The sequence below is a fragment of the Symphalangus syndactylus genome, chromosome 24 (genome assembly GCF_028878055.3).
Source record: "Symphalangus syndactylus isolate Jambi chromosome 24, NHGRI_mSymSyn1-v2.1_pri, whole genome shotgun sequence".
In the NCBI taxonomy this organism is placed as follows: Eukaryota; Metazoa; Chordata; class Mammalia; order Primates; family Hylobatidae; genus Symphalangus; species Symphalangus syndactylus.
In genome coordinates this window covers 67,857,458-67,869,217 of record NC_072446.2, presented here as the reverse complement: position 1 = coordinate 67,869,217, position 11,760 = coordinate 67,857,458, and the positions used below count along the sequence as shown (strand labels likewise).

Sequence of the window (11,760 nt, the reverse complement as noted above, 5' to 3'; positions counted from 1 at the left end):
TTCACCTGTTGATTGACATTTGCGGGCTACTAAGAAGAAAGTTATTCTCATCACTTTACAAGATCCTGAGGACTTAAATGTTTTCATTTCTTTTGGACAAATACCTGGGAGTGGAATTCTAGGTTGTATGATAAGTAAATGTCTTACTTTATAAGAAACTATTCTCCAAAGTGGCTTTACTATTTTATATTCCCTCCAGCAACGAACAAGAGTTCCAAGCTATTTCTCCCTCTCTCTCTCTCCGCCCCCCCCACCCCCCGCGTGTCTCTCTCTCTCTCTCCTCTCTCTCTCCTCTCTCTCTCTTCTCTCTCACTCAGTCACTCACTGTCTCTCTCCCTCTCCTCTCCTCTCTCTCCTTAATAAAAAAAAAAAAAAAAAAAGAGTTCCAGTTGCTCCACACCCTTTCAAGCATTTGGTGTTACCAGTCTTTAAAATTTTATCCATTCTGGCCCCGCTCTTTCCCTTCTTCCCTCCCTCCCTTTCTTTCTTGAATTGAGACATGTTTGTGGAAGGAGTGAAGACAAACATTCCTGGACCTATGTTCCTAAATGAGCAAGTTTCTATTAATAAGACTCTCCCCCACCCGCTACACATCCTACATACTCAAGGAGAGGAGCCGGAGAGGGGATCCTCTTTCTTGCTTGGAAAATAAAACCTTTGCTTTCTTTAGGGTGGGCTTTTTGTCTCAAAAGCACAACGTAACCGTTTGCCCGGGTTTCAAGATCAGCGCGCTGCAAACTCTCAGGCGCGGCGAGGTTTCCTCAAAGAGCCTCTCAACTGCGCTCTTCTCTGCTGATAAATGATAATTCTCTTTTCAAAAAGCTGGTTTGTGGCCGGCGCTGGAGAGCTCCAGCTAGAGCCAAAAGCTAGGGGTTGCCTCTTTGGTTCCTCCAGATGGGCCCCCTTTCCCACCCAGTTGGGATCCAAAGACGCTCCGGAGCTCGATCCCAAATTCCCAAGAAAACCCCAAAGAGCGTAAGGCTCCTGGGGACCCCTAGCACCCCTGCAACCAGGGCACGGGGCATGCTCAGAGCGAATGCGGGAGGCAGGCGTTGGCTGCAATGGGGCTCGGGAGCCAGGAGGTGCCGCTGCGTCCCCGCTTCCTGGCGCCTGACCCAGCGTGCAAAGTTGGGCTGGGAGCCGCGGGGGGAAGGAAGGACCCAGCGAGCGAGGGTGGCGGGAAGGGGGGCGGGGGGGAGGAGGAGGGAGGAGGGAAAAGAGCGGGGAGGGGGGGCGCCGGGCGTGTGTCACTCGCTCTCTCCCTCTGTGTATAGAGGATGTGCTGAATGGTGCGCTTTGAGGCGGCGGCGGCGGAGGAGCAGAATCCGCCGCGACTGGCAGCCTCGGCTGCCCGGCTCGGCTTCTCTTCGCCTTCCGAGGCTCCTCGTCCACCGCGGGCTCCAGACCTCGCGTCCCGCCCGGGGCATGGCCGGGCGCTGCGCCCCCGCGCGCTCTGCCTGCTGAGCTGCGCCGGAGGGAGGTGCGGAGGCCGGGAGGCCCGGGAGGCCGGCGGGGAGCAGAGTCGAGCGCCTCCGGAGCGGAGAAAGGAGCCCGCGCCCCCGCGCCCCGCGCCCCGCGCGCGGTCCCCGGTCCCTGCCGCGCTTGCCCGGGCCGCCCGGAGCCCAGATGAGCCCAGATGGCCGGGGCTCAACCCGGAGTGCACGCCTTGCAACTCAAGCCCGTGTGCGTGTCCGACAGCCTCAAGAAGGGCACCAAATTCGTCAAGTGGGATGATGTAAGTATTGGGGCGGCCCGAGTCGGGGCGCTGGCTCGGGCACCGGGCAGGGCGGGCGTCGTGGGGGTGGGGCGAGGGGCGCGTTATGCAATGGGCGCACTGGGAGCGGGCAGGGGCCGCCTCGGGCGCACAGGTTGGCATCTACCAAAGCGGATGTCCAAGGGCAGAAGCTTTGCGCGCGCTCCTGTGTCATCGTGCTTTAGTAGTTGCCATCCTTTCTGGGTCTGGCAAGCGCCCCCTGAGGGTCTTAAATCTTTTGGGCCAGTGGAGAGGGAGGGGCAAGCTTTGCCTGGTGACAGGTCCTGAGAGTTCGCAAAGTAGGGAGTGTGAAGTTGGGACCAACTGGAAAGCTCCTGGTGTGAACAAATCGCGTCCCTCTCCGCCCGCGGACGCACCCCCTATTACCTCTTTTGCCCCATTTCAAGAAGGAAGGGCCTGAAGTCCAAAACACTTTAGTGATTGCGAACCCTCTTGGCGCTCTTGTGGGAGCCCACGCGGTGGAGGACACAACGGTCCAGCCAACAGGTGGTCGTTGATGCCAAACTTCAGCGCCTGACTCCGGAGTGAGGGTCCCTGAAAAGGGCTGCGGGGACACATCTGGGGAGGGCGTGAACAGAATGGGGGCCCTTGAGGGGTCCTGGAGGGCTCATGGGCCCGCAGGCAAGTGGGGAGGGCTGACTTTTGAGAACTGAGCTGATTGGAGTCTTCTGCCTGAAATATACACGTTGAGGGGTTGCCCCACGATTTACCTGCACCATTTGCCAGGTAGGGCAGAGCCTAGCCCAGCGCCGGGGTCTCTAATGCTTTACGTGCAGCCCAGACCCCAGGACTTCAAATGGCTTCACCTTCCCCTCTACCCCAGTTGTCTTCAAAACACGTAAATTAGCTATCCAGCTGAAAGCATGCGAATCTTTGGATGGAGAACATATGGTATCAATTTTATGTCTTGGGTGTCATTCTAAAGATTCGATAAGAAAAACCTACTGAAATAAACCCGAGTTGCCAGGCTCTAAGCAAATTTAAGTCCAAATGACTAATACATCTCTTAATCAGAAGGAATTATAGGAGAATGAGGCGTTCTTCTTTCCGAAAAGATTTTCCACCTGGTAAATTATAGCCTGTTATCCTCTAGGGTATTTTTCTTTAATCTTCTTAAGCCATTTTCCAGTGTCTGAAAACAATTTAAATATTCCAGGTAGTGAATCCAATTACTTAGCTGAGTGCATCTGTGACTATATTTTGTCCAGCTGGAAGCGCTAACGGAACTTGGAGTATGAACCACAGCTTCCTTGAAAGCTCGTGCCAATTATTAAATGCTGTAGGCAAGGATGTAAACATACATCTTTTTACCATGGGCTTCACAATTTTCTCCTTTCTGTTCCAGTCTAATTGGACTGAATGTTTTTTAAATGGAATAGAATCTAAACAATAAATTCAGACGCAGATTAAATGCTTTGTGTCGGGGGAAAAAAAGACAAAGAAAATGCAGTTCAGCAATAAATAAGATGGTCTTGCCCATTTTGAGATCCTTGAATAGAGAGGTGATGTGATGATGGATTTACTGAGGAAGAGTGTGAAGGGCAGAGGGAAGAGAAAGAGACTTTGCAGAATTTAGAAAAGGGAGTTTCAGCGTAAGCTCTGGATTTGTATACAGCGATGATTCTAAACTGTATTTTAAATAATTCTCTATAATTTCTTGTTTGGGAGAGAATAGCCAACATCACATTGAGAAATGAAAATATTCTATGAAAACACATTTTGATATATCCAGGTAGATGACTTTCATTATGTGCATTTCTGTAACACATATTTCTTGCTCATCTATTACTGCCAATCCTAGACTGGATCCTGGGGTGGTGAAAAAAGTAGACAAAATCCCTGCTGTTACGGACCTTACATGCTAGGTGGAGGAGACAAAAATCATCAAAAACACCAATGGGAGAGAGATTGGGTGATGCATTGAGGGTAATAGAGAGGATGAGTTTCCGAGGAAGCCCTCCTGGAAGGAAGGACGTAGGCACTAAGGAGAAGACCAGAAGAATTTCAGGTCTTAAAAAAAAAAAAAAACAAAAAAACCTAGACTGCACTCAGGAGTCAAGTTTTCTGGAATATAATGAGCTATCCTGCAGGCTCTTTGGTTCTCTGGGTCTTCATGCCGATCAGTGGACTACAAGGGACCCAGCCTTTCTTAGGGTTGCCTTTTTCCTCCCCAGGCATCCCTTTTCTACTCTTCTCAGCTCCTATCTGCCCTTCCAGAATCAAGCCAGTTCAAGTTATCTGGCTATTTATATTGTGCCTTAGTGAGACAGTGTGTTGAAGACGAAAAAGAACCAGATCTTGAATCAAAGTCCTGAGTTTACCTCCTAGTTCTTTCACCAGTAAGCTGCATGACTTTAGGCAAATCACGTAGCTTCTCTGTATTTTTGCTGCTTCTTGTGTAAAAGCGTGGTAATGTTACAGGACATTCAAAAATGATGAATTTGGGGCTGTTTAGGATGTGAAGAAATTACCTCTTGTTCCTGAAGTGATTAAAGCACCATAATCACTGGTCTTGTTGTCTTGACCACCATATGGAATGGAAGATGTCACCCAGAGGTTGCAGTGCCATGCATAATTTGTTGGCCACCTACCAAGACACAGTGAGGCTGTGGATGCTTTAAGGGTGGTAGTCAAAAGCTTTAACATGGGCACTAAACAATCACAACAGACAGCAGGGGGTAATAGAGCCTGGAGATACCCTGTTGTACCAGGGCCAGGCGCTAATGTTTTTGCTGCTTGATCATGGGGAGGTCTGGGAGTCCCCAGGGTCTGTGGATGGGTGGGTAGGTAGCTGGAGTTTTTTGACTATTTCAATATTTTAAAACTCATGGTGTATATTGTCTGAACATCAAGGCTATACGTGTCCTCCTGAACTTGGCATGAAGATAAAGGACTGACCTAATGATATTTAAAAAATTCAACCTCATGTCTTTGCTTTTGTTTTGCATTTGTCTGTTAGCAGCCTCTAGTGGTAGGAAGTGGGTGTAAAGGATTGTGGGAGAATTCTGGTGAGGAAGACAGTGGAAGGAGAGTTACTTTCTTGATCTAAGCTAGGAAGCTTGGGAGATTGTGAGAGAAGCTCCTCTCTCTTCTGGATCTTGGCCTTGGTCTATATTGGACAAGACATGGAGAGAAAGAGCAAGGACTGTAAACTGTACAATAGGACGCCCAACCACTGATTTGGCCCTGTTTTCCATGCCTAAGTACTCTGTCTCACTGCCCCATAACCTCTGAGGGATGGAAGGGTTTCCATTTGTTTATTCTTTCTGTTTCTTCATTCTTACCTTTCAAATTCAGATCTTACTGTGGGCAGGTTGCTTAATGCATCCCAACTTCAGTTTCGTCAACGGTAACATGCAAATTGTAATATCTCCTAACTCAGAATAGCTGTTGAGCTTAAATGAATGAATGCATATGCATTGCTTTGTATAAAGCCTGACATACAGGCAACCTTCAATAAAACACGTTTTTAAAAGTTATTGTTGGCCGGGCGCGGTGGAAGCCTGTAATCCCAGCATTTTGGGAGGCCAAGGTGGGTGGATCACAAGGTCAGGAGATCGAGACCACCCTGGCTAACACGGTGAAATCCCGTCTCTACTAAAAATACAAAAAATTAGCCGGGCGTGGTGGCGGGCGCCTGTAGTCCCAGCTGCTGGGGAGGCTGAGGCAGGAGAATGGCGTGAACCTGGGAGGTGGAGCTTGCAGTGAGCTGAGATCACGCCACTGCACTCCAGCCTGGGCAACAGAGCAAGACTCCATCTCAAAAAAAAAAAAAAAAAGTTATTGTCCCTCAAAAATAAGATGGACGTGAATTGTATCAAGGTGATTAGCAGGTGTTCTATGGCTCTTTTATTCTACTAGTGGAAAAATTCAGACCTTACTTCCGTTCCCTTTAATGTGTGTTTTGATTTTATAATTTGGAGAAAAATCAGGTTTCTTACCTTATTTTAAAAATCCAGGTGTTTCATGGAAAATAAGTCTACGTAATTTAGAGCAGGATCCATTCTCTACAGCAAGTCAGTTTACAAATAATCCAAAAGTTTATTTTTACTTAAATTCCATATAGAGTATATTTATGTATATATGTGTATATAATTTCACATTGCACGTTCTGTCTTACAAGCATATTCTAACATGGAAAAATAATTGCTAGACTAAGTTGTCTGAGAAGTCTGATGAGACTCAGAAGTTTGGATTTGCATTAATGCCATCTGGAGTTACTTTTAATCAAGTAACTCCCTCCTTTACCACACCTCCAACCCCCACAGCTGAAACAGGTAATTTAAGAAATACTAGTATATTGCACAGTTCCCAGCATCCTACACAAAAGCTTAGAACTTTTGCATTATGTGGAATCTGCTGTTCCAGTTTCCAAATGATGACAAGAAAATGATGACAAGATGACACTCACAAGATCAATGAGAGAGCAGAGGGGGAAAGGGTTTGCGAGGTGGGAATTTAGCAGCATTCACTTTGGAAAGGTTACGGGAAACAGGGAGGAAACTTCTCTGAGTTGGTAGCCGGCTGATGTGGATGGAGCAACTACAAAGTGTAAGGTGGATTTTAGAATGGAAGGCTAGCAGGTGCCCTCTAAGGAGCCACTTAAATATGCCCAGTTATGTCCATTTTTCTTGTCCAAAGAGCTTTGAGAATTTCTCGTTGGCAGTCAATAATTACTGTAATGTAAGTGTAAGAGCATAACTTTTTTGCAAGCAAATCAATAAAGCTACTTGAAACTTTTTAAAAAATCAGTGTAACATGCATACAACAAAACACACAAATCCTGTGTCCAGCTGGATCCATTTTCACAAAGTGGACATTGCCATGTCATCAGTACCAGATCAAGAAACAGCATCACTTGCCCCAGAATTCCTGAGCGCTCTCTTCCAGTCTCTACATCCCCTCCTAAGGGTAACCCTTATCTTGACTTCTAACTTTATAGTTTGGTTTTGCTTGTTTTTAATCTAATAAGCTATTTTTACTTTGAATGAAAACTTAAAAAAAACCTCTTCAGCCTAAAGCATTTTTATTATTGCTGAACTGATCCTCTTGAACAATAAATAGCAACAAAAGTGACTTATAGTCAGTTTAGATGGCCGTTGATTCGGTTCTTGTCTGTCCCAAGTCCGGGAAGTGCAGCAGGTATAGTAAATGCCCTGAAGGAGGGAACAGTTCAGCAAAACCCTAGTAATTTACAGAGGAAATGTAATGCCTACAGGCTGTTATTGGCATGGCAAAGCTGACTAGTACAGTACTGTTGCTGGAATATAATTTTCTCTCATAGGTTTTCTCTCTTATCTTGCTTAACACTAATATTTCCCTACCTATGGTGAATGAGGATAATTTGCACTGGCTATTAGCTTCGTTTGAAAGTTTAGCCTATCAATAAATAGCTTCAAGTTATATTTACCTGCAATGATGTATAAATGGAACGGGAACAATTTTACTTTTTTATGTGGGATTTGGTAACCTGTAAATGTTTCCTTATCAGAATTGTTTCATGTTATCATGAACAAGAAGTGCCAGCAGAAAATGGAAGGGGATTGATGGTGAATGATTGACTAACGCTATGGGTCTCCACTTAAATAACAAACCCCTGGTAACTGAAATCATTAGTCTTCTTGTTACTGGAGCTAATAATTAGGTTCATGCAACCTTTCAGATCATATCATAAATTCCAAATGCTCAGGCATATTTCACAGTCTATTCCATCAAATCTTTTCCCTGTCTATTCTATGTCCGATCCCCCTAATCAGAGCCTTGTGCCCCTATGTGTAAGTAGGCAAAGGAAATATAGACATATTTCTGAGGTCATTTACATATATGACCATAAAAAAGCCATTGATCTTTGTAACTAACTAACTGAAATAGGATATAAAGGAACTAACTAATTGGAATAGAACATAAAGGTTGCTTATGTTCTTTAAGAGTGTCTCTGGTTTTCCTCTGATCTCTTTAAGATCTAATGTTTGATTTTATTATCATTACCACGTGTTAATTCTCAAAATTTTTATTTAAATTTGTATTCCAAAAATGGTTTGCATGTCCTTATTAATTGAGATTGTCTAAATCTGTACATTTATAAAGAAACTAAATTATTATAAATTGAGTAACAAGCTATTATATAAAATTGGAAGAAAGTTATTTTTATTTATATTAAAATTATTTTATTTATATTAAAACATAAATAAAAGCATCCTACATCTGTCTTTTATTTCAAGGTTTTTTTTTTTTTTTTTTTTTGAGACAGAGTCTTGCTCTGTCACCCAGGCTGGAGTGCAGTGGCACCATCTCGGCTCACTGCCAACCTCTGCCGCTGGGTTGAAGCGATTCTCGTGCCTCAGCCTCCAGAGTATCTGGGATTACAGGCACACGCCACCATGCCTGGCTAATTTTTTTTATTTTTATTTTAAGTAGAGACGGGGGTTTTGCCATGTTGGCCAGGCTGGTCTGGAACTCCTGACCTCGGGTAATCTGCCCACCTCAGCCTCCCAAAGTGCTAGGATTACAGGCGTGAGCCACCGCACCCGGCCTTCAAGGGCTTTTTTTGTTTACAATATTTGGTTAATGTTCTGTTTCTTTTTACTGAATTGACGTTTAATGTACAAGATCACAGAAAGTGGATTAGTTAGTAAAGAAAACATTTACCTGAAGTAGTCACATGGATATCAATATATAGCACTGATATCTAGAAGATTAAGATTATTTTGCCACTTAAAAAAAACAAATTTTTTTGGAAGTTGTCTATGAAATAGTTAAGAGTAAGGGAAATTTAATTTAATTTTAATCCATTTTATAGAAGAAGCCATATGAGCTCATGAAGCTGGAAAACCATAGAGCAAATCAGCAATTGATCTGGTCAAAAAATGTTAAAGATGCCAATCGTGATCCTCCTCAGGTGTGCTGTGTTGGATATGGTTAAATCTCATATAGCGTCAATTCCTACATCCTCTTAGTAGGACTTCTTATAATATAAAGTCTCGACTTCTAAAGCTACATTTACCAGACTCCTTTCTGATGAACATTCTTCTTGAAAATTAATTTTTCCACCAAATAAATTCATGCATATGAGATATGTGGGGCAGAAACATTAAAGGGGCCAACTTCCTGCATCCTTTGGGTTGTTTCTACAGATACGTGAGATGCTAAAAGAGGTGGGACTTTCTGTGATAGTTCTTCAGTGTCTCTGAGAGGCAGTGGTGACAGTGGCCACTCCATGTTGGCAGCTTACACTTCTTTGGCTTCAGCAAAGCTGGTGTTTTGTTTGGACCCCGGGAGTTCCTTCTTGATTTCTCACCTTTCTGAATGTGGTAGATACAATAGCTCTCCTCAAGGGTCTGTGCCACTATGTTCTGGGTTCATTCATGGAGACCCAACCTAAAGCCTGCTCCTCCAACCCTTCCAGTTTTTCTGTCAAGTGCTTAATTTATATCAAGTCCCTTTATCTTCAAAATTCAAGAGAAATGTCTGTTTCTCACACCAAATCCTGGTTGATATGGCCTTTTGTGGTTCTAGGATTTCACAGCTTTCAGTCCTAAATATAATAATCATCTAGGTATCCTACATAGTTTTCTCCTTCAGTACTACAGTTGAGTAAAATGCAGTTTTGCTGTAATATTTCCTCTGGAATTCAATATCCAGACTGAGTCCTAATAGCAGGCATTCATGCTTATATAGCAGCCCTGCTTACCCCTGTTCAGTCATTAAGACCACCTCGGGTGGTAGGAAAAAGAGCAAGGGTTCTTCTTTTGCATTTCACATAGAAGTAAATCGAGGCTAGTGATTGTGATTTGTCGAAGGACACACAACTAAGTAGATCCGGAATAGGAATTTAAAACTACGTCTTCTGGCCAAATTCAGTGTCCTTTCCAGTCTACTATGATGTCCCCAAACAGGGTCCTTTTAGTAACAACAACAACAACAACAACAAAACTTTTTATTTTATTTTTTTTTTTTTTAGATGGAGTTTTGCCCTTTTTGCCCAGGCTGGAGTGCAATGGCGCAATCTCGGCTCACCGCAACCTCTGCCTCCCCAGTTCAAGTGATTCTCCTGCCTCAGCCTCCCGAGTAGCTGAGATTACAGGCTTGTGCCACCACGCCCAGCTAATTTTGTAGTTTTAGTAGAGATAGGGTTTCTCCATGTTGGTCAGGCTGTTCTCAAACTCCTGACCTCGTGATCCACCCGCCTCAGCCTCCCAAAGTGCTGGGATTGTAGACGTGAGCCACCGAACATTGCCAACAAAAACTTTTAATAGAGTCTAAATGAATACAAGTTTAAAGAGATTGATAGACTTTTCCAAAGAATCTCTGTTATTTTTAGGATTCATACATATGAAGCTTAGATCCCTGCAAACTCAGTTTTTGAGCTATTGTCTTCAAAATAGCTATTTTTCATGGTGTATGTACAGTCCGTTTTTGTCTACACTGTGCAAGATGTGTGAGCACTGGAAAACCTCATCGCTGCTTTGAGACGGAAAGGGCAGGCCAGCCGCAGTGGCTCACGCCTGTAATCCCAAGCATATTGGAAAGCCAAGGCAGGTGGATCACTTTAGGTCAGGAGTTCAAGACCAGCCTGGCCAACATGATGAAACCCCGTCTTTACTAGAATACAAAAATTAGCTGGGTGTGGTGGTGCACACCTGTAATCCCGACTACTTGGGAGGCTGAGGCAGAAGAATCAGTTAAACCCAGGAGGCAGGCAGAGGTTGCAGCGAGCCAAGATCGCACCACTGCATTCCAGCCTGGGCGACAGAGCAAGACTCCAAAACAAAACAAAACAAAAAAAAAAGGAGGGGGCAATGTATGCTCTATAGTCTTTAAAGATATTCTACATCAGTCAGTCAGTGCAGAAACATGCACGTGGAAAGACAGGTATTCAGGTATGGTGTTAAAGGTCTTTTTTTCATTGTCGAGTAAGTGACATTGTATTCAGCAAGACTCTTTATATCTGTTACTCCACCTTTTCTTCTTCTCGACATACGTGCAAATGTTGTCTTTTGCCGATTCCTATTAAGGCTGGTCCCATGGCCTTTCATAGAAATCATGGATCATGGGAAGAATAAGAATATGATAGGCATGAAGGAAGTGTAGAGGGTAAGTTGCCTGCTCTCAAGCACGATGCAGAATGCAAGACAGTGTCAACTGAGAGGCCAGATCTATATTACTTGTGCAGGGAGGTGGATATGCTTTGTTTATATTACAACTAGAGCAGGACTTCTGGAGGGCTATAGCTTTATAATTATCATTATTATTTTTTTCCCCAAGGGAGAGCATAGGCCCGGCACTGGGAGGTGCTGATGCTCAGGGGATATTTGTGGAATGAAGGAAATGTCTGCTGTTTGGCTCACAGTGGGTTCACACAGGGGAGTGTGCAGCCTTGAGGCAGACCTGGAGGGCAGTCATGCTCCCATGAGACCTTCATGACCTTTGAGGTGTTGTGTTGCATTGGTTGGAACACCTTGCTCCTTGTCCTTCCATTCCATCTGAAATCTCCTAGGGTCCTAAGGGACTCTGTGGCCTTCTTAAATGAGATTTCTCCATGTGCGTTTGAGAAGCAAGCTATTTGTTGGCAATGCAGAGCTCACTGTTGTTACAGTGCTGACTTCATTTAAGGACCAAATATGTCTTAAGATTGAGTGTATACTACACTGCAATTCAATATTGGTTGAAGATGATGATGCTTAATGTATTTATTTCTCATATTGTAAATTTTACCATTAGTTCCTATTTTCTGAAAAATATGCTCATCCATACACCCAAATATTGCAATGAAAATTGCCCTTAAAGAAATTCAGAAGTGTTGGGAGTGACAGAACAAAAGATGCATGGTTGTGAAAACATTCTATCACTATAATGATTCACAAAGAGAAAAAAGAATACTTGTGCTTTATTGTTAAAGTGAGAAAAGTAACAAGACATAGTTCTAAATCTGATTTATAATAAACTTCCACCTACACTATTCTTTGTGTACAGAGGCAATGGAAGTC

The 11,760-nt window shown here is 44.0% G+C and overlaps 1 protein-coding gene across 2 annotated transcripts in view; it reads left to right on the top strand.

The window, feature by feature from the left end:
• Nucleotides 1-1,249: 1,249 nt before the first annotated feature.
• The window catches only part of PLCB1 (phospholipase C beta 1), a 741,546-nt gene continuing 731,035 nt past the window's right edge, over nucleotides 1,250-11,760 (top strand). The window contains exon 1 of one of the 2 annotated variants that reach the window (XM_055265375.2): nucleotides 1,250-1,735. In XM_055265375.2, the coding sequence (XP_055121350.1) occupies nucleotides 1,637-1,735 (99 nt within the window). In that variant the 5' untranslated portion in view covers nucleotides 1,250-1,636. The remainder of the gene's footprint in view (nucleotides 1,736-11,760) is intronic. The other variant, XM_055265377.2, reaches the window with a different exon arrangement.